General features: G+C 42.1%; 1 protein-coding gene across 1 annotated transcript in view; it reads right to left on the bottom strand.

The window, feature by feature from the left end:
- Window positions 1-26,920, bottom strand: part of LOC145354580 (coiled-coil domain-containing protein 172-like) — a 96,207-nt gene that overhangs the window by 19,787 nt on the left and 49,500 nt on the right. Inside the window, 3 exon segments of the mRNA XM_080206044.1 lie at window positions 2,936-3,038; window positions 14,416-14,517; window positions 23,853-24,018. Of these exon segments, the coding sequence (XP_080062170.1) occupies window positions 2,936-3,038; window positions 14,416-14,517; window positions 23,853-24,018 (371 nt within the window).

The following is a 26,920-nucleotide window of genomic DNA, read 5'->3' as shown; positions in this document are numbered from 1 at the left end:
AGTACTTAAGGAAGTGGCCTTAGATATGGTGGCCCTATTGGTCATTTTCCAGCATTCTATAGACTTTCACTGCTTGCCATTCTGAAAATAACCTGTTTATTCCCACTCTCTGTTTCCTATCTGCCAACCAGTTGTCTATCCACATCAATAGATCACCCCCAACACCATGAGCTTTAATTTTGCTCACTAATCTTTTGTGTGGAACTGTGTCAAAAGTCTTTTGAAACTCCAGACACACAATAGCCACTGGTTTATCCTTGTCCACTCTATGGGCCACATCCTCAAAAAAATTCCAGCAGATTTGTCAAGCACGATTTCCCTTTAGTGAATCCATGCTGATTTGGAATGATCTGCATGGTTCTGCAGGTTCAGAGTTGGGATCACAGCTGTTCACAATATACATTAATGATTTGGACAAAGGAATTGAATGCAACATCTCCAAATGGTTAGATTCTCAGTTGTTGGAAATGGTAATTGCCTGGCAGCAGTGTGGTGTGAATGTTACTTGCAACTTGTCAGTCGAAGCCTGGATATTGTCAAGGTCTTGCTGTTTTTGGACATGGACTGCTTCAGTACCTGAGGAGTTGTGAAAGGTGTTGAACATCAGTGAACATCCCTTCTTCTTACCTTATGATGGAAGGAAATCATTGGTAAAGCAGCTACAGGTGATTGGGTCTTTAACACTACTCTGTAGAATTGTAGTGATGTTTTGGAATTGAAATCATTGACCTCGAACCATCACAACCACCTTCTTTTGTAGGAATGAATCCAACCAGCAGTTCTTTCCCTGATTCCAGTTTTGCCAGCACACTCAGTCAAATGATCCCTTGACATCAAGAGCAGTCACTCTCATCTCACCTTTGGCATTCAGCTCTTTTATCCACATTTGAACCAAACAAACTTGTGGATACTTGGAATCTCAGGTGATGGTCACTGCTATCCTACATATAATTCACAGTTTGTTCCAACCATAATTTCATAGAATTCCTACAGTGCAGAAGGAAGCCATTCAGCCCATCAAGTCTGCACCAACCACAATCCCACTCAAGCCCTATTTCTGTAGTCCCACATATTTACTGTGCTAATTTCTCTGACACTAGGGCCAATTTAACATGGCCAATCAACCTAACCCTCACATCACTGGACTGTGGGAGGAAACCGGAGCACCTGGAGGAAGTTCACACAGACACGAGGAGATTGTCCCTGGCGCCGTGAGACAACAGTGCTGAACATTGTGCCGTCATGCTGCCATGTTAGTTAATTTGCTGTTAGTTTATGTTCAATTTATGTTAATTCCAATTCATGTTAAGTTAACATTAGAAAAAGTGATATATCATTGGTAATTTCTTGATATGGGGATTGGTGAATTGATTTATTTTAGATTATGGTTTCCCTATGGAGATCAAAAGAACAGCACTGGGGGGTGTGCCTACACTATCTGGACTGCAGTGTTTCAATAAGTTAGCTCACCACTGCCTTCTCAGGGACAGTTAGAGGTGGGCACTGAATGCTGGCCTATTTAGCAAAGGTCACATCCTTTGAATGCATCAAAATAGACCTTCACTATATGGACTGCAGGAAGGAGAGTCAGCATAAAATTTCACCCTGCCAGTGTCACCCACATTCTATGAATGAATTTTTTAACAAGGCATTCCTGATGGCAGCACCTGCAACCCAACTCTCTTTAAATGTTTCATCACTAATTTTTCTCTATCATAAGGTTATTCTCAGTATTTATGTAGTCCTCCAAGGAGAACTCATGGTAGATGAGTTCTACAGCCAGCTACATCTCTAGTACTGCTGTATATATAATAAACCTCTCTGTTCTTCATCAAAACTATTTTGTAGACTGAGTTAAAAAACAAGATTTGCAACTCTTTCATTTATAGGATGTGGACATTGCTAGCAAGTCAAAGCTCAATGGCTGGAAGTGTGTGGAGGTAGCAAGAGCTGGGTGTGAAGCTGACATCATTGTCAGATGTGTGATAGTAAGGTCAGCTCAATGTTAGCTATGAGTCTTCAGCGCCCAGAATTTGAGATGGCTAAAAGTCAGGAGTGTGATGTATTGCACAGCAATTTAGTACCCATCCTGCATTACCCTTGAGAAGGCAGTGGTGAGTCAATTTTTGGAACTGCTGCATCTGTGTGATGAAGGCAATCTCACTATACTGTTAGGTAGTGCGTTTTAGAATTTTGATTCCCAGAGATGAAAGATGGCAATATATTTTGAAGTTAGGATAATGTGCAACATGGAGGGAAATTTGGAAGTGGTGGTGGTCCCATACGTCTGCTGTCCTTGTCCTGGGTGCTAGAGGTTGCACATTTGCCAAGTGCTGTCAAAGAAGCCGTGCAAAATTGCCTTTGATGGTGTACACTGCAGACACATTGCACCAGAGGGTGAAGGCAAGGAATGTTTGCGATAGTAGATCGGGTGCCGATCCAGCAAGCTGCTTTTACCTGAATGGTGGAGAGCTTCTTGTGTGTTATACTTCGAGGCATGTCATACTCCTAACTTATGTCTTGTTGGTGGTGAAAAGGCTTTGGAGAGTCAAGAGGTGAGCCACTCAGTACAGAATACCCATCTTCTTCCAATTTATGTGAGAAACTTCCTAAAGTTTCAATGACACTGGGTCTCATTACTGGAACCTAACAACATTGTGGAAGCACCTTCAACACTGATGGCGCAATTCAAGAAGATCTAACACTACTTTCTGAAAGACAACTAGGGATGGGCAATAAATACTTGCTTAGCCAGCTTTACCTACATGTAGTATTGCTGCATTCCAAGAACAAACTTTAAAAAAGCGAGAGAAATAATTTTTAAAAAGTTATTTCTTATAAAAAAAAGGAACCTCTTGCACAAGTGAGAACATGTCCCAATTTTTTTAAAAAAAACCTCTATCAGGAGATACATGGTTAAACCATGTTTGCTCACCTTAAAAACTCATGGTGTGTCTGTGGTTTTTGACAAATTTTTACTTTTTCCTCTTCCAAAGCTTTTGTGTTAAAAATAACTGTAGTCAGTTCATCTTCAAGACCTAAAAAACAATAAGGGTAATTATCAGCTTACAGATAACGTGGTAATCTGGCAAAACAGAAATAATCACCGTAGAATACCTAATATTCTCAGTAGCAGTCTTCAAAGAGCAGAAGGCACTGAAATTCAAGGCATATATGCCCTTGAGTGCAACAGGTAATGTTATGCTAGTTCCAGCAGTTAATTGCAGGAGGCAGTACTATACAAACTCAAACCTTAAGCTATGCCCAATTTTATCAGATTACTCCCATGATAGCTGAACCACACAATGTCCTGGACTTTCACAATTTAAGGGTGACTTCTTGTTACCCAGCTCAAATTTTTGCTTGTTTCATTGACACATTAATGCAATTACATTACAATCATTTCAGCTGAGGCTAAATCCAAACTTTTCTGGACTTTTATATTGCGTCTGGACTGAACCTCATCCTTTGGATAATCTACCTCTTAAATGCTTTGTCCTGTTCAGCTTCTCCTGGCAGATTTAAAGATATTCATTCCCTTATGTCCTTCTGGCTCTGCAAAAAATTCAGTTGTCAAACGAGGGGCATGCACACGGTGGGTCGTGCGTGGGCTGCTCTTGGAGGTTTCGAGAGTGGCCTAGTACTTTGTGTCACTGTGTGTGCTTAATCCTGGACCAGCAGACGGGCACCACAACAGCTCAGCAACTATCACTGCTAGCTGTGCAGATACATGGATTTGGGCCTGTGTCTGTGGGAGTTTGCGCATTCTCCCTGTGGTTGCGTGGGTTTCCTCCGGGTGCTCCAGTTTCCTCCCACACCCCAAAGATGTGCTCTTAGGCTGATTGGTGTACCAAATTGACCCTACACTATTCTCCCCTGAATCTGGCTACATTAGGGGTACCATTCACACACACACGGGGCAGGGTAGGTGTAGGAAAATGCTTTGTTGAAATGGCAGCGCGGGCTCGTTGGGCCGAAGGGCCTGTTTCCTGTGCTGGGTTGTTCTTTGTTGTTTTGTTTGTAAAACTAAATTTCCTATTTTACAAGGACCCCATTTGCTAAGTAACCACTTCTACTTTGGCCAGCATCTATTCACTCTTCAGACTGTAACCCTCTCTAAGCAAAGTTGAATTTGAAAACTAATCCCCACACATACAAACATCTTTGTGCAGCATGAATGTAACTATAGGTTTTAACGTTTCAAGCATAGAAACGTTACACTTCACCTATACCTTTGTTCTAATGTTTACAAATACAAATATAAATCTCTTAAAACTACTTTTGTTATTCTAATACTTAGTTGAACTGGTGCTGTAGTTGGAGTGGAAATATGCTGAAAGCCAAGGAATCTCAGAAAGCGGTGAAGTTGGTTATAATTGAATTTCCAGGAGGTCAGCTCTCAGTTGAACTTAAAGATGGAATAGGTTGGTAAGATTCCTTCTTCCTCTTACAAAGTATAGTTGTTTTACCTTGGCTGCATTGTCTTACAGCTGCTGTGATAGCTTTTCAGATGGAATCTCTCATGCTGTTCTGCTGAGCTGAACAGCCTCTTCTGTAACTTTCAAAAACAGGAACAAATATGGCTGCCTTAACCCTGTGAGCTATAGAAGTCCAAAGATCTTTTGCAAATAACATAGAGTGTTGAATCGATGCACATCAGATGTTATGGCCTTTCAAGCTTTGAGTGTTTTGAGATGAGGGACCATCATAATACAATGAAAGGTTGATAAAGCTCATTTCATCTATATAACACACATTGAGTTTGGCATCTTGCTTGTCCATGGTGAGGCAAGAAGATAAATTGACTGGCATACTTCTGATTGTTTACAGTTCATCCTTAACAAAAGGATTTGGGAGTTTCACAAGTGGCTGAGATTGTTCATATTTTAATTAGATTGAAGTTTCAGTCTCGAGTTGATATTGCCAAAGTCACACGTTATGCTATTTTAGAAATTGTTGTGTCCATTAGAAAAATACACAGCTATAATATGTGGTATTTTCATGCTTGTACTGGGCATGACTGGAGCCATTCTTGTTAATCTCTTCCGCACGCTCTCCAACACGTTCACATCTTTCCTATAGTGTGGCACCCAGAACTGTACATAATATTATGGTGGTACAGTGGTTAGCACTGCTGCCTCACAGTGCCAGGAACCAGTTTGTATCACTATCTATGCAGAGTTCACACATTCTCCCCGTGTCTGTGTGGGTTTCATCTGGGTGCTCTGGGTTTCCTCCCACAGCCCAAAAGATGTGCTGGTTAGGTGCATTGAGGGAGAGATTATTGTCATTGCCCCAGTTCACCAGTTTCTCTATCTCTTTCCTGTGTTCCGTTTCACCATTCTTTGAGACCCGACTCACTATGGTCGTGTCATCAGCAAACTTGAAAATCAAGTTGGAGAGGAATTCGGCCACACAGTCATCGGTGTATGAGGAGTATAGTAAGGGACTGAGGATACAACCTTGTTGGGCACCATTGTTGAGTTTCTTCCTCTGTCAATTTGGCCTAGATAGAATCTACCTCCTTGGTAAAGACATGCAAAATATTCATCTAATACTTCAGCCATGCTTCCTGCTTCCATGGGTAAATTTGCTTATAGGTTCCCACTGACCCTACTCCTTCTTTTACCACTCTTTTACTATTTGTAAGCCTATAAAAGACTTTGGGATTTCTCTTTATGTTGGCCAACAGTCTTTTCTTATAATTCCTTTGCTTCACTAATATGCTTTTTCACCTACCCTCTGACCCTTCTGTATTCCTCTGGTTCTCCATTGCATTTTCTAGCTGACAGCTGTCATAAGCACACTTTATCTTTTTCATCTTAATTTTGGTCTCTTTTTTCATAGAATCATAGGATTTCTACAGTACAGAAGGAGGCCATTCAGCCCATCAAACTTACATTAATAATAATCCCACCTAGCCCCTGTCCCCATAACTCCACGTATTTACCAGGTAAAGCTAATTCCCCCTAATCTACACATCTTGGGATACTAAGGGAGAATTTAGCATGGCTAAACTACCTAACCAGAACATCTTTGAACTGTGGGAGGAAACTGGAGCATTCAGAAGAAACCCACACAGACATGGGGAGAACATGCAAACTCCACACACACAGTGACCTGAGGCCAGAATTGAACCTGGATCTTCTATAGGCATGTAAATAGTGAGGCAGCAATGCTAACTGTGCCACCAACTGTGCCCAAAACATTTTTTTAAAGGTAGCCCATTGTTCAGCTACAATTTTGCTCACCAATCTCATGTTTCAGTTTACCCAGCCCAACTCCGTTCTTGCCCCATTGAAGTTGACTCACCCAGAGAAGAATGCTCTTTCAGTCATGAGGGCCTGTGAGAAGTTTTTCAGCTACATCCAACCACAACCTCAAGGTCACAATTAAGGTAGACCATTAACAACTGGTCTCCTTGTTAAGTGAAAAGTATGTCACAAAAATGCCTCCTCAGATCCAGAGGCTTCACCTAAACATCATGAAATTTTCAGATGAGACTTTCTGTGTTGGAGGAATGAAATCAACTACAGCAGATGTTTGCCCCTCCCCCCACCCCACCCCACCTAAACAGGATGTTGAATTTGATGCTGAGCTGGAAATCTACTATGACTAGACACTTGTAGACAACAATGACCAAGCCCCAACTGATCCATCAAGGGCATCTCTGTGATAAAGAGAATGCCCACATCCACACCAACTGCCAACAAGCGTACCCTTGTGAAAGACCAAGTAGTGATTCAACCAAAATGTAGTTCACAAAGCAGTACCATTTTACAGTCACATATGTCCTCCTGGTCTATGATGAATGGCTTTCTGTGGGCAGAAGATACACCAGGGTCATCTGGTAATTACTAAGTGCAGGGCATGGGCCCAATCTTCCATCGGATGACTGAGTATCTCCAAAGCAATAAAGGAGACCAAATTGCCAGATTTGCACAACACACAGCCTGGACCAAAGGGAGCCATTCATTCCTACACATTTCTCCAACAGATCATGGAAAAGGTTGGCCATGGACTTGTTTGCCTACAATAGCAAATCATTCCCAATCTTCCTAGACTACTTCTCCAGACAGGTGGAGGTAAAGCAATTTCATATGGCTGTCCTTGAAACAGTCATCAAAGCACTGAAAGCGATGTTTGTCAGCCATGGCATTCCAGATAAGGGCTCACAATTCTCCAACAAATGCTTTATTCACTTTGCATACATAGCTGGTTTCCACCACTGCACTACTTCCCCAAGAAATGTACAGTCAAATGGTGAAACAAAATGAGGGATCTGCACAATGAAGGCTCTTTTGAAGAAAAATGAGGACTTCCTCATCACACAGTTCACTTACAGATCCACTCCCTTACAGTGTAGCCTCACCCCATCTGAGTTCCTGATAGGCAGGAAACTTTGTACACAACTTCTGATGCTACTGAAGAAACTCCTGCCAGGACCGGTAGCCAATGTCTACCAAGATGTACAAGCAACAGAGCAGTTCTATAGATAGAAGCAGGGTTCTGCCTACAACAGGTGATACTGCACCAGATACTTGTGACAGTCACAGTAGGGTGACAAGATTTGGATTCCTGATCTCAGGAGGCAATGAACAGTCATCTGACAGAAGTAAGACCAATCCTGGTCTTACCAAAGTGGCACACCAGAGGACACAGTCAGGTAGTATAGGAGGAGTCTCCACACTCTCCCTAGATAGGCTCCCTCCATTGATTAGTGAAGGACTAATGATGAGAAGAACAAAATGCCTATTCCACCTCCAAGCCAACAAGAGCCAGACCAATAGAACCTACCACTCTAACAACAGAACAACAGAAAAGACGTGGAAAAGTTATAAAGCTTCCAGATTGCCTGAACCTCTAACTTCAAGGACATGAAGGGACAAATGGGGTACTAGGAATTCTAATTCTAATTCTACTGCTAATATAATAGCAGTAACATTGGAATAGCATTAATGTTGTAACAATAAGGTAAATGTATGAAACTGATAACAATGTAAATTGAAGTGACTCTAATCAATGAGATAAAGATTTGGGGGGACATGTAGAAGAAGAGCTTGTATGTAATTAACGTGAGACTGAGTACAGAAACACCCACGCAGTGATACAAGGTGGCATATGACCCCAACCTAAGATCAGTGTGGTGTTGGCCAGAGATGTAGTAAGACCTAAGATGAAGCTAGCTTCCTGCCTGTACCTTTCATTATGTATGTATATATAGTTACATGTAGTTAATAAAGACTTGCTGTTAATGTACAAAAGACTATGCAGGCTTCTTTTAATGTCTGCAACAAACACAACCCCAACAAAACCCACCTCCATTTTTGCCTCCACTGGCTTCACAGGAAAACCCAATCCATATCAATTAAGAACTCACCTCCACAAAAATCTGAACATAAATCAGGTTTATACGAGAGATGGGGTATCTAATATAAAAAGAGTCAGCTCCTGTTTCCTGCCTCTGTGGCATTTGACATGAAGCCAGAAAAATAAATGATGGTAAAGAGATGGAAGGATATGTTGGTAAACTTATATGAAGAGAGATGGGCAGGGTCTTGTGTGCAGCATAAATGCCCACCTTCACTCGGTCCACAAGCGTAATCTTTTTTTGGTTGCATGCCACTTAAAACTTCACCATCTTGCTCTCATGCTCATATTTCTGCCCTCAGCCTGCCACAATATTCCAGGAAGCTTAATGCAAGCTAGAAAAATAGCAGCTCATCTTCCAATTCGGCACTTTACAGCATTCTGGACACAACACTACACTGAGTTCAACAACTTTAGACCATGGACTCTTTGTCTCCACTTTGGTTTTTCTTCCCCACTTGCCAGAATCTATCTTGTTCTCAATTTTTTTTTGATTTCAGATAGTGCTGACCTTTATTCTGATATTAACACCTACTCTGGACCAAAGCTTTAGTGATGAATACTATCATTAACATTCCTTTTTGTCTCATGTTCCATGACATCCTTGTCATTTAATCTCTCTTGTCCTCCAACCTATCCCTGACCATAATTTTGCTCAGCCATTGCTGTCCTCATGCCCCTCCATTCAGATTCTTTAGAATGAACAGGGACATCCTTCTCCTTCTCCTCCTTACCATCTTTCTCATATTCCTCTCCTCTGGATGTTGAAGCTCTTGGCACAACTTCTTCCCCTTCCAGTTGTCGTCCCTCCGCTGCACAACATTGTGTAGCATTCAGTACACCAATACTAATCAGGAAACCTTTTCAGGGAAATACTGCAGAACTCTACCTCAGTGGCCAAGGCACTGCTCTAATTCAACAGTATTAACTTATTACATTTCTAACTCTCTCCAGGTCTGAAGAAGTGTCATATTGAAGTCAAAACATTAACTGTTTCTCTCTCCACAGATGCTGCCTGATGTGCTGAATTTCTCCTGCATTTCCTGTCTTTGTTTAAGATTTTAAGCTGATAGTTGATTGTTTGCATAATGTCTTACCTATGTTAAGTGTTGTGGTCTTTAAACAAAAAGAAAAAGACATGGTTTATGCACAGATTCAAAATAACAAAATGAAGGTTTACCGAGGAGCTGTACCGAGTAGAAACTGAAACTAATCAGGAACCTATGAAACAGCCCAATGACATCACTATCAAATCACATGAGCAGCTCTTAAAGCAATTATGCATCCACTTATCTAACATCCCTCCTCCTTTACGTCTGTGGTCATGACAACAAATACAATGATCTCATACATATGATACTCTAGACACAGTATAATGCATCATTAATCATTATACACAGCCAATATGGAAGTCAATCAGGAGTACATCTACTCTTTGTTGTATATGATATTCTGGAATTTGACTGTCCTTAACCCTAAAAGTATAATATGAAAACTTCAGTAGTACTTCTTCTCTTGGAATGAATTCTGCATCATTTGCACGTGGTATAATAGCATAGACATAAGCAGCAGGAAGTGTGAGGTGGTCCACTTTGGTAGGAAGAATGGTAGGAAGGACTATTACTTACGTGGCGAAAAACTGCAGCAGGCGACGGTGCAGAGGGACCTCGGGGTCCTTGTGCATGAATCGCAAAAACCCAGCTTGCAGGTGCAGCAGGTGGTCAGGAAGGCGAATGGGATGCTGGCCTTCATAGCGAGGGGGATTGAATATAAAAGTAGGGAGGTCTTGCTGCAGCTGTATAGGGCATTGGTGAGGCCGCAGCTGGAGTACTGTGTGCAGTTTTGGGCGCCGCACCTGCGCAAGGATATTTTGGCCCTGGAGGGAGTGCAGAGGAGGTTTACTAGGCTGATACCGGAGTTGAGGGGATTGAGCTATGAGGAGAGGCTGAATAAACTAGGCTTGTACTCGTTAGAGTTTAGAAGAATGAGGGGAGATCTCATTGAGACGTATAAGATGATGAATGGGATGGATAGGATAGAGGTGGAGAGACTCTTCCCGCTCAAAAAAGACAGTAGGACTAGGGGGCACAGCCTCAAGATAAAGGGGAGGCGGTTTAGAACGGAGTTGAGGAGGAACTTCTTCACTCAAAGGGTGGTGAATCTCTGGAATTCTCTGCCCGTTGAAGTGGTGGAGGCTGCCTCGCTAAATATTTTTAAGAAGCGGGTTGATGGGTTTTTGATAAGAGAAGGGATTAAGGGTTATGGGGAGAGGGCGGGAAAGTGGAACTGAGCCACGACAGATCAGCCATGATCTTATTGAATGGCGGGGCAGGCTCGAAGGGCTAGATGGCCTACTCCTGCTCCTATTTCTTATGTTCTTATGTTCTTATGTTCAACTCAGATTCAACTAAGTCTTCTGTGGTAGTATTCACAATATTAGGGATTAAAAGAATTGGTACTTTTGGAGATGATCCAGAGAAATCATTTTGAGATGACAACAACTGGTCAGCGTGGCATCGCCAAACCAGTCCATCTTTGAACTGTGTAAGATGTTGGACTTGTTTTTGCTAAAACTATGGCTGGTACCCATTTCTCACTTGTGGCATAATTACATGTTAGTACCCGATCTCCTTGTTGAAATGAGTTTTGTTTTGTGTTCACTGCTCATCTAGAAAATTGAAATTGTTGTTGATGCCCCAATATCTTCAGAGTTTCTGGAGGTAATAACAAATCAAATGTAATTCCCAACTTTCTCTTTAAGAGTAGGAATGCAGGTGAACTTTGGGTAATCACATGAGTAGTGTTTCTATAAGATGCCAAAAGGTCATTCACACAACGTGATGACAAACCTTGCTCTCTTGAAGCTTTTAAAGAATGATTCAAGGAGTACACAAATCTGTCAATGAATCCATTGATTAATAGATGATAGGATGCAGATTTTAGATGCTGAATACCATTTGCATTGGGATAATCCACAAACTCATGTGAAGTAAACTGTGAACTAATATTATTACAATCTATTCCAGTTTATCAAATCTTGCAAAGTTTTCATCAAGTTTTTCAATTGTTTGTTCAATTGTAGTAGATCTCATGATTACAACTTCTGGCCACTTCGAGTGTGCATCAATAATATTTAAGAACATGTAACCCTCAAGCGGAACACAAAATCTACATACAATCATTGCCATGGCAGTTTAGGCCACTCCCCAGGGTCCAAAGGAGACAACCGTGGTGCATTTTGCACTAGTGCACAGATTTGACACTGCCCCACTTTTTCTTCAGTCTGAGCATCTAGACTCGACTACCAAAAATAACTTTGTGCTAATTCCTTTATCCGGACTATACCAAGATGTCCTTCATATGGTTGTTCAAGAACTCTTTGATGAAGATGAGGAGGAATCATCACTCGGATTCCCTACAATAGATACTCAGTATGGATGATCAACTCAACTTTCTTGACACATTTGCTTTTAAGTCAGGATGTACATAATGTATTCCAACTATTGTATATTTCAATAACTTATTCATCACCTTCCCCATCACAGGATAATTTTTTGGATGTCCCTGAACTTGAAAAGGTGTCACAAGCAAATAAATCATCTACTTGAGAAAAATAAAAAATGTTGGCAATACCAGTTGGTGGCATCTGCTCAATATGTGAAGGCAAGCATGATAATGCTTGCCTTCACATATTGCATTAGTATAGCACTATGAATAACAATATGTTATATCAATGGAGTCTGCAGTAAGATCAATGACCATCTTTGCACTCGACTCGCAGCTAACCAAAGTATGCCTTAATATGGTCCAAAAATAGTAGCTTAAGGGTCAATGATCAGTCAATAAGAAATCCAATAGGGAATCCAGAATAAATGTTTTCACCTAAATAACAGTAAAAGAAAGTGGAAGTCACAGGGAAAACTAGATAAGCATATGAGGGAGAATGGTTATAATGATAGATTTAGATGAGAATAATTAGGAGAACATTTGAGTGAACCATAAACACCAGCAAGGACTACTTGAGCTGAATGGTCTACTTCTGTGCTGTATATCCTATATAACTATGAAATGCTACATCATCCCAAGGGGTGGCCCTCTTGTCCATTAGTGTCTAGTTGCGCTCTGCAACTTCAACACATAGTGAGCGAATCGAGATCAAGTTCTACAGTGACAAAACCCTAATTAGGTAAAAATGAAATAGTGTTGATGGAAATCTGAAATAGAAACAGGAGGAGCTGGAAAAACTCAGAATCTGACAACATCTTTGGAAAGATGAATGAAAGAAGTCACATTTGTTCTTTCTATACAGATGCTGCCAGACCTGCTGAGTTCTTTCAGCACTTTCAGTTCTTACCACTAATTTAGATAAATTATTCTTGTCTTTAAATACTGGCATTATGTGCTCATTCCACCAGTGGAACATCCTTTCCCAGAATATCAGACAGCACACTTCTAGTCATTCATCTTTCCAAAGATGTTGCCAGATTCTGAGTTTTTCCAGCTCCTCCTGTTTTTATTTCAGATTAAGGTTAGAAGATAATTTCAGAAATGTTAATAAGTTCTACTTCTTCTGAACTTGCTGGTGTAGGGGAATAAAAACAACATTCATGGCGAGTGAAATGTAATCTAAGTAGCACTTATAACAGGAATGACCAGAATTAGATGGGTGATGCAATAGAATTAATTCCCCCTCTCCCACCAGAGAATGATCAATAGTACCCCACTCCCCCCACTGCAAGAGAAATTTCGGTCCGCCCAAATCCCCCACCCACCAGACAATGATCTGGCCTCCCCGCTCCCCCGTCCCCCAACTCCCGCTCACCAGACAATGATCTGGCCTCCTTCCCCACTCCCCCGTCTCCCTACCCACGCCCACCAGACAATGATCTGGCCTCCCTCCTCCCCCAACCCCCGCCACCACGAGAGATACATCTGACCCATCTCCTCCTTCCTCCGCCCCATCAAACAATCTGGCCTCCCCCGCACCCCCCGACACCCCAACCAGACAATGATCTGGCCTCCCTCCCCTCCATCCACCAGAGGTACATCTGTCCCACCTCCTCCTCTTTCCAACTCCACCCCAGCCCCCGCCCCCACCAGAAAATGATCAAGCATCTCTTCTCCCACCTGCCCCCCCAAGTCAGAGAATGATCTGGTCTGCCTCTCAACCCACGTGCTCCCTGCACCACCACCCCCCACCCCACCACCATCAGTCTGAATCAGAGAGCCATTGGAAGCTCTGAACTTACTTTTCCAGCAACTGGAGCATCTGAAACAGACCTTTGTTGAGCAGGTCTGTTTCGCGGTGAATCTGGATGTGCAAAGTCCATGGTAAAGGGAGAACTGGTGATAAAGTCGGGCAGGTACTTCATTAATTCAATTTAAATGCATGCCTGTTTCAGGCGTGAATCGGATTGCGGCTTTTTTGGAACCTTAGTAAAGTGGGCATCTGTGCAGATGCAGGCGCGGATTGTGTAAATGGCCTCACGCTCAACTTTACCACCTGTTCATGACTGAAAATGGGCATGACGCAATGGTAAAATCGGGCCTTTAGTTACAACTGTTTTTTTGTCACAATTTCCAGTCCCAATCACATTTTCAGATTCCGCTTCTAATCTTTTCTAACTACTCAGTAATATTCCAATCTCAACCCAACAGCCTCTTTTCAGGTCTAATCCACTACTTATTCCATGTTCCTAGTTTTGGCCATTGCCCCCCACCCATTGCCCCCTGGTATAGATTGTTTCTTCACCTTTCTCATCTGCTTCTCAGCCCCACCATTATGCTCTGTTCAACTTTCCACTTCAGTCTTTGCTTGATGCAAAATAGTATGTTGTAAACCTTACTTCCCCCCGACCCTATTATTTGACTTACTGTGAGCAATATTATGGGGAGTTTACTTATATATAGTATAGCTAGTTACGAATATAAATTCTGAACATAGACATTTTAAATATTTTCTTCATTCCAATACTAGTTAGAAATTATGCTTCACCAATCATAAATGAGAACCATAAAAACAAAAATAATTAATAATTATGAAACCTCGAAATTTTTCCCCGAGTTGTTGAACAACTTCTTTTAATTCACTTTTCTGTTTCTGGAGAGCATTCAAATGAACATTTTTTTCTTCAAGACACTTCATATCTGGAATCATACAATACACGATGATGAAATTCATTACATGTAGCATTTTTATTTTAAGTTATTTGTCTTGAATTTTACTTTTAAACCTATGTATTTTGGTAAATTTACTTCGAAATTGTAATGGATTAAAAGTATCAAGATATCAAACTAGTAAATTGACCTTGCTGAAACAAAAGCCACTAGTCTAGAAATTCTTGCCATCTTCAGCACTGACCAGAATTCTCCCATCTTGCTCGCAGCTGGGATTTTCTGGTCCTGCTGCAGTGAATAGAATAAGTGCCAAATTCCCACTGGCAGCAGTAGCAGAGCATGCGAGACTGGAGAATTCCAGCCAGTGTATTCATAATTAACTTTTCTGAGCAGAAAAATGCAGTCAAAATATCTGGCGCCTATTTCCATTGCAATATTTGCATTGATTACTATCATAGAATCATAGAGGTTTACAGCATGGGAACAGGCCTTTCGGCCCAACTTGTCCATGCGCCCTTTTTCTGAAACCCCTAAGCTAATCCCAATTGTCTGCATTTGGCCCATATCCCCTATACCCATGTAACTATCTAAATGCTTTTTAAAAGACAAACTTGTGCCTGCCTCTACTACTACCTCTGGCAGCTTGTTCCAGACACTCACCACCCTCTGTGTGAAAAAATTGTCCCTCTGAACAGCTTTGCATCTCTCCCCCTCATTTTAAACCTATGCCCTCTAGTTTTAGACCCCCCTATCTTTGGGAAAAGATGTTGACTATCTAGCTGATCTGTGCTCCTCATTATTTTGTAGACCTCTATAAGATCATCCCTCAGCTTCCTACACTCCAGAGAAAAAAGTCCCAGTCTATTCAGCCTCTCCTTATAACTCAATCCATCATGTCCCGGTAGCATCCTAGTAAATCTTTTCTGCACTCTTTCTAGTTTAATAATATCCTTTCTATAGCAGGGTGACCAGAATTACACACAGTATTCCAAGTGTGACCTTACCAATGTCTTGTACAACTTCAACAAAACATTCCAACTCCTGTACTCAATGTTCTGACCGATGAAACCAAGCATGCTGAATGGCCTTCTTCACCACTCTATCCACCTGTGACTCCACTTTCAAGGAACTATGAACATGTACCCCTAGGTCTCTTTGTTCTGCAACTTGCCCCCAATGCCTACCATTAACTCAGTAAGTCCTGCCCTGGTTCAATCTATCAAAATGTATCACCTCACATTTGTCTAAATTAAACTCCGTCTGCCATTCATCAGCTCACTGGCCCAATTGATCAAGATCCTGCTGCAATTGAAGATAACTTACTTCACTGTTCACTATGCCACCAATCTTGACGTCATCTGCAAACTTACTAACTATGCCTCTTATATTCTTATCCAAATCATTAATATAAATGACAGATAACAGTGGACCCAGCACCGATCCCTGAGGCACACCACTGATCACAGGCCTCCAGTTTGAAAACCGACTCTCTAGAACCACCCTCTGGCTTCTGTCAAGAGGCCAATTTTGTATCCAATTAGATACCTCACCCTGGATCCCGTGAGATTTAACCTCATGCAACAACCTACTTTGTGCTTTTGTTAAGTACTAAATGGAGATACGCAGCCATCATCTTTTGTCCATATCGCTCTCTCTGTAGCTCTTGACTGGCAACCAGTCCCTTCCTTTAACTTGCCGGCATATTTTAGCATATGTGGGGGATGCTTAGAATACTGGGGGCTGGTTAACTCAGTCAAATGTATAGTTCAGCTGATGTGTGGTTCAGAATAATGCCAACAGCGCAAGTTCCCATTCTGGCTGTTTAGAGTCTACCTCTTCACTCTGTCCTGGAGAATGGAAGATATTGGCTAACCACCACTGACAAAAATACACTACCAAATTAAATGGCTCAAGGTGAAGTATCAGTAGACAATGAGCCAAGGACATGCCTTCGAGGACAGCACTCACACCGTAGGATATAATCAGCTGGACTATAACACAGACATGTGTCTGTCAGGTGAATGACATGTTTTGCTGGAGAGCTGTGGAATTCATCACTTTTGATGTCATAGCAAATCATCAGCAAGCTGGGTTAATTTGATTTTGCTAGATTGCTGACTTTTCCAAGATTCTGGATGTAACAGACCTCTCAAGTAGGACTTCAACAAGACGTTCCATTATTATTTTGTGAACTCTGACAGGAAACTGTTCCTAACATCAGGTGAAAGAGTTTCTACTTCTAGACTGTATCGATTGGGTCTGATAGCATGATATCAGATCAGTCGTGATCTCATCGAACAGTGGAGCAGACTCAGCAGGCTGGCCTACTTCTGTTCCAACGTCTTAAGCTCTGATAGGCCCAAAACCTTGCAAAATTTGGGAAACAAGATTGGATAGAGGTGGGAAGGTGGGAGCAGCCCCCATCCTGCTCAATTGAATGCTCTCCCCCATTTCAACCTTGCCATAGGAGAGAGCATCAAATACTGCCAGTTATATTTGCAATTTTTTGATGTCAACAAACATCATCAGTCTAATCTATTAACTCACCCATTTCCTTCTGAATTCTCTGATAATCTTCTTTACAGTTATCCAGGCTCCCTATACCATATGCAAATTTTAATACTGACATGTTATGACAAGTGCACATGTTTTTTAATGTATATCCAAAAGTGTAATGGTCCGATACCGATCCCTGGTGTGCAATATGCTTCATGAGGTAGAAAATAAAAGTGAATTACTGTCGGGTGACTTAGCTCTATGGAATAATAGATATCTCCTTATTCAAGGCTGAGGAAGAACTTGAATTCAGAAAATCAGTTTTGTAGATAAATGTTACAAATTTTTAGTAATCGTGATAAAAACAGAGGGTGATTTTCCCAAAAAGAAACAAAATGCCCAACAGGCAGGAAAACCAGAGGTTTTCCCACCCTTTGGGTGCACTTAATGAGTTGAATTTCTGGTATTCTTTGCATCAGAGTCTGCTGGGAGATTCATGTGGGTAAGGTGGGGGAGTCGGGGGAGCTAATCCTACCTGAGAAGTCAGCATCATCCCAGTGAGTGGGCCACTGTGCATGTGCCTGTTTCCCAATAGGAATACTGGCACATGTACACTGACCCTTACCCCACTGCCAGACTTCCGATTACAGGTGTCTTGATGAATTCCCCGACCCCAACCCTGCCCAGAAATTGCCTGCCTGATCAACCACTATCCCCATGGCCAGCCCCAATCACTCCCCCTCCCTCCCACCCCAACCAATCACAATGCAGAGTGCACAGCGGTTCCCCCCCACCACTACCGATTGCCCTGCCTGATCTGGTCCTACCACCAGAAGGTCCTGCCCCCTCAGGTCCCACCTCCCTGGCACTGCCTGGTGCCCCATGGGCAATGCCAGGCCAGCAGTGCGAGTCAGACACTGCCCAAGGGATACTGCCCCCACCTACTGCCCTCCCAGGGAGACCTCAACAGCCTCTATCCCCACCAGCGAGGCCATCACACCTGGTCCCATTGATAGTTGATGTTTTAATCCCTGCTGGTGGCAACTTCTCCCAGAAAGGGCAGAAATATTAGCAAGCATGGACAATCCTGGGCTCACTAATGATATTGAAAATTGAAATTAAATATTATAATCAGTCTCAAGTTATTTCCCAGCACCAGGCTGGTTACATGATAAAAACTAAATAGTTGAGCAGTAGTTAAAAAATGAAAGGTAACAACTCTAATTTCTAACTTTTCAGTTTACATCATTCCTTTTAAAACTTAAATGCTGCTTTAAATACAGTCAGCAAACCAAAACATACTTATTGTAAATTGTGTCAACAGTCATGAAGCTCTGATTTTTAGAGAGGGTTGCAGACTTCTGCCTTTAAACAACCCTAGCCAGAAACTGAAAGCTGTGTCTCTGCTACAAACCTAGCTCCTCCCATTAACCACATAAATCACTTGACCATGTCACTCAACCTAATCAAAAATCCACATTTCATTCCTTTAATCAAAAACCCCAGTGGATAATTTTTTTGTTTACAAAAGTCATCAGTTCCATCTTAGCAAATGCTACGGCCAGTATTCGCCCCCCCAAAAATTCCAAGGCCCCAGCATACGGGAAAATGGGAGTAAATCCCATTGTTTTTTCAGCGTGATTTCCAGAACAAATCTCTGACACTCTGTGCATCACAGAGTGCCTACCATGATTCACTCTGGAAATCTGAGAGGCTGGCACCATAGCACTGAGCTGGCCGCTGTGTTGATCTGTCAGAGTGGAAACCGGCACATGCGCAGTGGCACTGCATTGCCGACTTCCCAGTTGCTGGCCAGCCCAATCGCTGGCTATCCCCATAACTCCCTTTTGCTGGCATTCCAAACATCACCTCCCACCCACCCCCCCCCCCCCACACCCCCCCACCCCCAACGATTGCTGGCCTCCCAGACCATCCCTGGCCACCCTCAATCTCCTGATCTCCCCCTCGACAGTCCCCACCCACCTCCCCTCCCAACCCTAGCCCCTCCCGACAGTCCTGATGCCCCCCCCAAATAGGATGGCCAGCCCCCGATCACCCTCTTTCCTTCTTTTCCCAGTGATCCCAATTGTAGTGTGGCAGCAGGTCCCACCACTGATCAGCCATTAGGCCCTGTCTCCCCCAGTTGGTCCCACAGCCTGTAGTCCTGCCCCCTTGGCACTGCCCAATGTCCAGTGGGCATTGCCAGTTTGCCCATTGGGATGTGCTGCAGACCAATCTACTATTACCTGAGGGTCAACCTTCCTTATCCCTCACCTCCCAGGGAGGCCTCTTAACCCTATGGCAGGGTCAGGCTACTTGTTCCCCATTAGTGAAGAACAGGAGTAAATCCCACCACAGTGAACTACTCCCAGGAGGGGCGGAGTATTGAGGGGGGGGGAGACGCTAGTGGGCCAGAGAAATAAGCCCCAAGCTTGCAAATCAAATGCAAATAGCGATTTCCTTATTGAAATCAGCTCTGCACAAATTTCATGATGATGAGTCTGGCAGAGGATGTGTAGATAGTTTAAGTCATGTTGAGATCAAAAAGGAGGTGGTATTGGGGTTCTTGAGAAACATTAATGCAGATATGTCCCCAGGGCCAGATGGGATATACCTCAGAATACTGAGAGAGGCAAGGGAGGAAATTAGTGGGGCCTTGAGAGAAATCTTTATATCCTCAGTGGCAACAGGGGAGGTCATGATAAGAACATAAGAACATAAGAAATAGGAGCAGGAGTAGGCCATCTAGCCCTTCGAGCCTGCCCCGCCATTCAATAAGATCATGGCTGATCTGTCGTGGCTCAGTTCCACTTTCCCGCCCTCTCCCCATAACCCTTAATCCCCTCTCTTATCAAAAACCCATCAACCCGCGTCTTAAAAATATTTAGCGAGGCAGCCTCCACCACTTCAACGGGCAGAGAAGTCCAGAGATTCACCACCCTTTGAGTGAAGAAGTTCCTCCTCAACTCCGTTCTAAACCGCCCCCTCTTTATCTTGAGGCTGTGCCCCCTAGTCCTACTGTCTTTTTTGAGCGGGAAGAGTCTCTCCACCTCTATCCTATCCATCCCATTCATCATCTTATACGTCTCAATGAGATCTCCCCTCATTCTCCTAAACTCTAATGAGTACAAGCCTAGTTTATTCAGCCTCTCCTCATAGCTCAACCCCCTCAACTCTGGTATCAGCCTAGTAAACCAGCCAATGTTGTTCCTTTGTTTAAGAAGGGTAGCAAGAATAATCCAGATAATTACTGGCAAGTGAGCCTTACATCAGTGGTAGGAAAATTATTGGAAAGGATTCTTTGAGACAGGATTTATTCCCACTTGGAAATAAGTGGACATAATAGTGAGAAGCAACATGGTTTTGTGAAGGGGAGGTCATGTCTCACAAATTTGATCGAGTTTTTCAAAGGAGTGACGAAGATGATTGATGAGGGTAGGGCCTTGTAGGGTAGGGATGTTGTCTATATGGACTTCAATAGGGCCTTTGACAAGGTCCCTCAAGGCAGACTGGTGCAGAAGGTGAAGTCACATGGGATCAGAGGTGAGCTGGCAAGGTGGATACAAAACTGGCTCGGTCAAAGACACAGGGTAGCAGTGGAAGGGGCATTTCTGAATGGAGGACTGTGACAAGTGGCATTCCTCAGGGATCAGTGCTGTTTGTAATACATATAAATGATTTGGAGGAAATGTAACTGGTTTGATTAGTAAGTTTGTGGACGACACAAAGGTTGGTGGATTTGCGGATAACGATGAGGACCATCAGAGGATACAGCAGGATATAGATCAGTTGGAGACCTGGGCAAGAAATGGCAGATGGAGTTTAATCTGGACAAATGTGTGGTAATGCATTTTGGAAGGTCTAATACAGATAGGAAATATACAGTAAATGGCACAACTCTTAAGAATATTAATAGGCAAAGGGATCTGGGTGTACAGGTACATAGGTTACTGAAAGTGGCACTGCAGGTGGAGAAGGTAGTCAAAAAGGCATACAGGATGCTTGCCTTCATCAGCCGGGCACTGAGTTTAAAAATTGGCAAGTCATGTTGCAGCTTTATAGAACTTTAGTTATGCAGCACTTGGAATATAGTGTTCAATTCTTGTCACCACACTACCAGAAAGATGTGGAAGCTTTGGAAAGGGTACAGAAAAAATTTACCAGGATGTTGCCTAGTATGGAGGGCATTAGCTATGAGGATACGTTGGAGAAACTTGGTTTGTTCTCGCTGGAACGACAGAGGTTGAGGGGAGACCTGATAGAAGTCTACAAGATTATGAGACACATGGACAGAGTGGTCAAAGGCTTTTTTTCCAGGGTGGAAGGGTCAATTACTAGGTGCACAGGTTTAAGGTGCGAGGGGCAAGGTATAAAGGAGATATATGGGGCAGATTTTTCACACAGAGAGTAGTGAGTGCCTGTAACTTGTTGCCGGGAAAGGTAATGGAAGCGGATACGGTAGTGACTTTTAAGGGGCGTCTTGACAAATGCATGAATAGGATGGGAATAGAGGGATATGGTCCCCGGAAGGGTAGGGCTTTTGAGTTCAGTGGGGAAGCATGGTCGGTACAGGCTTGGAGGACTGAAGGGCCTGTAACTGTGCTGTAATTTTCCTTGTTCTTTGTTCTTTGCTACTGTAAGCCTTAGTGCCAGAGATTCATGAAGGCTGCGATGCCCAGTGGGAGGTCTCTACTCGAGTAGTGCAGTGGGCTGGGAGAATTGCCCCCTTTATTCTTTGATGCTGGAAACCTTAGTGCCGGAGATTCATGGAGGCCATGACACCCAGTGGGAAGCTGGCTACTCGAGCAGTGCAGTGGGCTGGGAGAATTGCCCCCTACTTTGCTAGCATTTGAGTTGAATGTTTTCTAGACATACTGACTACCTGCAGAATAAAGCTGAATTTTAAACATAAGAACATAAGAAATAGGAGCAGGAGTAGGCCATCTGGCCCTTCGAGCCTGCCCCACCATTCAATAAGATCATGGCTGATCTGTCGTGGCTCAGTTCCACATTCCCGCCCTCTCCCCATAACCCTTAATCCCCTCTCTTATCAAAAACCCATCAACCCGCATCTTAAAAATATTTAGCGAGGTAGCCTCCATTCTACATTCTAAACATTCTAAACATTCTACAGAAACATAAAATATACCAAAAGCACAGTTTCATCACATGACTAAGTGTGTACTATATGGCAGGGGAAGCTGCTTTAGCCATTAGGAGGCTTAATACCACTTTTCCTGCCTGCCATTGATCTTTGCCGATTTTCAAAAAATTCTGCCCATTATGTTAGCAAGGCAAACTTATATTGATTCTATCTATAATAAGATTTTGTCTAATCAGGGTGTTTTGAATGGTCAGTTTAAGGGATGTGTCTGTTGGCTTAGGATCTTCTCCCTTTTTTCAACATGGTTTCTACAAATGGGTAAAAACTCACAGCTTTTGGTATCTAATGTTGCAATAAAATATTATGGTAAGGTGTGTCTGTGGTGGGTTTCTTTGATGGCTGCGCCTGGGATTTAGCTTCAGTTACAACTGGGATGAAAGTGACAACCAAAGTGAAATCTTTCTATTGGGATAAAGATATGTGACAAATTTGTAAATATATTGTTGTGGCAAATTGGTTGCTAACAGATATAAAGAAAAATTACTCCAGTTATTGCATTAAATTAAACTGAGAGATAAAAATGTCACCCATGTGGGGCATATTTAGTTTTCCACACCACTTTTGAATGGGAAAGTGGCTAGTAGCAAAAATGACATTTGTTTTAACTCTGATGAGATGCATGATAGTTTGTAAAATGGTGCATTGGGAAGTGTTTGCTAACTGAAAGTAAAAGCTTCCTGGCATATAATCAAATAAGGAACCAAACCTCTCTCGTCCAGGATGTATTCAGGTGAAATGCCAAGTTACTGTCTCCTGGATACGGTCAGTTGAGGTGCCGACTCTTTCTTCTTCACGTGTAGGGCTCAGGTGGGAGTAAAAAGATAACCAAAGGCAAGGGAAGCCCGAGAAGAAAGTTACCCTGACTGGTAATATGGCGAGGGTGGCTATCAACATTTGTGGGGGCCCCAACATGATATGGGCGTGGGTAACGTGGGAGGATAAGGGGGCTACCCCAGGGGGGTAGGGCTGAATGTGGCATGGGAAGGCCTGAGAGCATCAGGGAGGGGGAAATGGCCTGCATGGGAGAACAGCATGGTAGTATAGAATGGGGGATGGGATTGGGATGACAGGGATGGATAGGAATTGCATACGAAACACGGGGATGGGTAATGTACTGGAGTGTTATGAGAGAGAGAGAGGGGTGAGTAAAGCACAAGAGAGATGGCCTGAAGACAAGGAGTGGCACAAGGTGGGAATTTAAAGAAATACTGTTGCAGTAAGGAAAAAAAATGCTTTGCAGATCTCTAGTGTCCAAACAGAACTTGCACTGAGTCCAAGATCCACCATTGAATAAGCCAAATGCACTGTCCACCAATATTTCACACAAGAATTGTGAAACAGCAAATAAAGCAATGGATCTGGAAGTTATGTGATGTGTAATGTTCTTTTTAGCACTTTGTTCATCAATGTACTGCTGACTATTATAACTATAACTTCATCTAAATTAATAAAACTCAGTATCAATGGCTTATTCAGTATGGTGGAATCTTGACCTCAGTAAAAATTTTGTATGGGCACCACAGGTGTGCAACTCAATGTCTAATGCCATTTCATGTCATTCAGTTGTAAATGCTATTTTGTAGAATTTTTTAAAGCAATTCTCTAATCCTTAATCTGAAGAATTTATAAAAATTATAAAATGTGTTTCATAAATTGAAGTTGACATTATAAACTAATAAAATATGACAAAAAGAAACATACTAACCATTTTTCAGGCACTTAGCTTCTGTTTCCAAGTCAAATATTTTTGACTTTGCATTGATTTCAATTGTAATTGTTCTGTTACTTAGTAGGTCATATTCAGTATTGAATTGTGAAATCTCTTCAACAAATTTCTCCCTTTCCTCAGCAATTTTCTTTTTCTTTTTCTCCTATAAGGGAGAAAACATGTTGCTAGATAGTTTTAAGACCAAAAGGGTTAGCAATTTGAAGTTTTGTCAATATTTGCAATTTCATTATGAGTTATTTTGAACTATTGCTTAACTGTGCAAGATTCATAGAATAAAGGAGGATAATTTAATTTTATTTCCTTTGCTCTTCTATCTTTGTGCTCTGCAAGAATTAAAAAGTCAGTTCAAAATCAAAGATATTAATTACACTGCTCTAGATCTCTGGCAAAGAAACTGACGGTAATCAGATCCAAGCTGATTGTTGAAGCCGAAACCCAGACACATAGCTTTTCTTTATTCAGGAATTTTATTGACTTAAAACCTCCTACAGCTCCCCACCCACACAACCCGTTGTCCCAGCTAACCCCCATTTATACTCTTCCAATAGAACAAAAAAAATCAATAAATTAGATCAAAAAGAGGAAGTGACAGCCCCTTGTACGGTATTGTAATAAAAAAAATGAAAAGTTATAAAGGAAACTTCAAACTATCTTTAAACTAGACAGTGAAATAAACAAATTAAAGAGGGGTGGCTGTCCCTGGTGGGGTATTGCAACTAAAACAAAATGTCAAAAGAAACCTAACAAAACATAAATGTTATTACTGGCATGATGATGCACCTCAGCCCCCATGGCAGCTACCAATCATGGAAGGCCTGAAGGGTGCTGGTGGACACCATGTGCTCCCTCCCTACGGCTACCTGGTTATGAACATAACTGCGGTCTCCTCTGTTTATCAGTGTTCAAGTTCAATTATTTGTTTTATTTAACCATAACAATGAATTTGACAAGACAGTAATAACTTATACTTCAAATATTCAAATTTCATTCAATAAATTGCATGCACATACTGTACAATATAGCAATAATCATTACTTTATGTAAACAAATTATCATTCTGCATCAAACAATCCAAAGCCTGTACCATTTTGACAGCGAATGTGACATGCTCCCAGCTGTTTTTTTGGCTGTATTCTTGAAGGCATAGAAGAGTTTAACCAAGGTGACTCACACTTTGATTTTCACTCCAAACGTGCCAGACAATGCCCGAAATTTCCAAACCTTGCCTGCACCTGTGATTCTCCAGGACCATTACTGTGAATGGAATTTTGGCTGAGCACCAAATTCTCTGTTCTCATTGGCAGTAGTAGCATGTGGGACCAATGAATTCTAGCCAATAGCTCAACTCCCATCATTTCTTCTAACAGCACAATGAACAGCAAAAATTCATGCAGGATTCTACAAGGATGAATAAGCATTCTACCACTGTTTTCACATTGGAACATCAATTCCCTGCAACACGATATGAACCCTGTCTCAAGTATTTAATGTCTAAACACGAAACAAAAAATTAAATTATGAAATGAAAACCATCTTCTGGTTTCCTTCAAAGCCACAGATTACCTTGACTTTTGTTAATTGTATATTAGTTGTGTTTAATTCTGTCCAGAAGGCCAGAATTAACTGGTGATTTGTTTGAGTCTTTCAAAATGGATACAGGCAGAAGCTGGTTACTGAGTTAGTTACACATTAAAAGCATACACCTCCTGAATTAGAGAAAAGTGAGTAAAGATTGGCTCCAGTTCTACACTTCACCACTGATGTTAAGGAGAAGACTTGGAAGCAAACAACAGTTACCTTCCAAAAAAAGATATTCTGATAGAAATTAGTCATTTGGAAAAATGGCAGAAAATAAGTGTAAATGGTCAAAATATGATTACCCTCCAATGTTCCCAGAGACTGAACCATCTGACCAGTGGAAGAATAAATTGGTTATGTACCTACCAAAGAAGAAAAAAGGTATGGCTTTGCTTTCTAAAAGAAATAAAGCCAGAAATAAAGGGGCTCATTTTCTGAAGTCCAAAGGAATGGATAAGGTGATGAAGTAATTAAGTGAGATGGGAAATTTCAATTTCCCAATAGTAGTTGAAATGCAGAAATAAAGTCAGCACCGTGTTTGTGGCATACCAAACATTGCACCAGCCTATGACGGGTTCCTACATGTAATACAGCTGTGTGCCATGAATACTCATTAGTGTAAAATTTTAACATTTTGTTTTACCTTCAAGGTAAAATCAACGGCACGTGAATCGTATGGCACCTGGTTCATGATAGTTTAAAGATGCCACGTACCTGTCGGCTTTGTGCTGGTGTGTGTAATGTCTCAAAATCAATCCAAAGTCAACCTGTATACTGAGTATATTCAAAACAATGGGTCTGTAATTTTCTTGGAATGGCCATCACTGGCAGTTTGACACTCTGGAGGGACCTAGCTTAGTTGAAATTCCAAAGCCCTTATCTTGCCCAATCTCCTTTGTTCAGGCTCAGTGAGGTAGGAGCAGCAAAGTATGCGCCAGATGCATCAGCATGGAGTAAGTGGAGCATAGAGAGGGAAGACCCTTTTTGTGGCACTGACTGCCTTAAAAAAGGTGTTTAAGAGAACAATTTAAAGGGAGGAGGTATGTTTGAAAGGTTGCGGGGGGAGGGGGCGGCAGTTCAGACATCAGATGGGATACAGAACCAGACCAAATTGGGAGGGGGTGGGTACCCTCGGGATGTCAGCAACTTTTCTTGATTAAGGCTACCGCAACGGGAGGGAAGTAGCAGAATGGACTCTTACAAGAAGCTTGGGACTGGCAAGGCTGAATAATGAGAAGGGGTTTTTTGCAGTGGGGTCAAGAGCATAGGGGAGTGAAAGAGGATAGCCCAGGGTTCCACAGGGTTCCCCAGCGTCAATTCCCTGGACAATTGCACTGGGCTAGAACCAACTGAAAAAGCAATTTAAATTGCTAATTTCAGATAGTTCTGCCCATTTTACTCTCGTAGTTATTCTGAAACAGTAGGAGGGGAAAAAACCCATTCTAATTCTACAGTAACTACTTTAA

The sequence above is a fragment of the Carcharhinus amblyrhynchos genome, chromosome 17 (genome assembly GCF_965287045.1).
Source record: "Carcharhinus amblyrhynchos chromosome 17, sCarAmb.v2.hapA, whole genome shotgun sequence".
Classification (NCBI taxonomy): Eukaryota; Metazoa; Chordata; class Chondrichthyes; order Carcharhiniformes; family Carcharhinidae; genus Carcharhinus; species Carcharhinus amblyrhynchos.
This window is presented reverse-complemented; position numbering and strand designations above follow the sequence as displayed.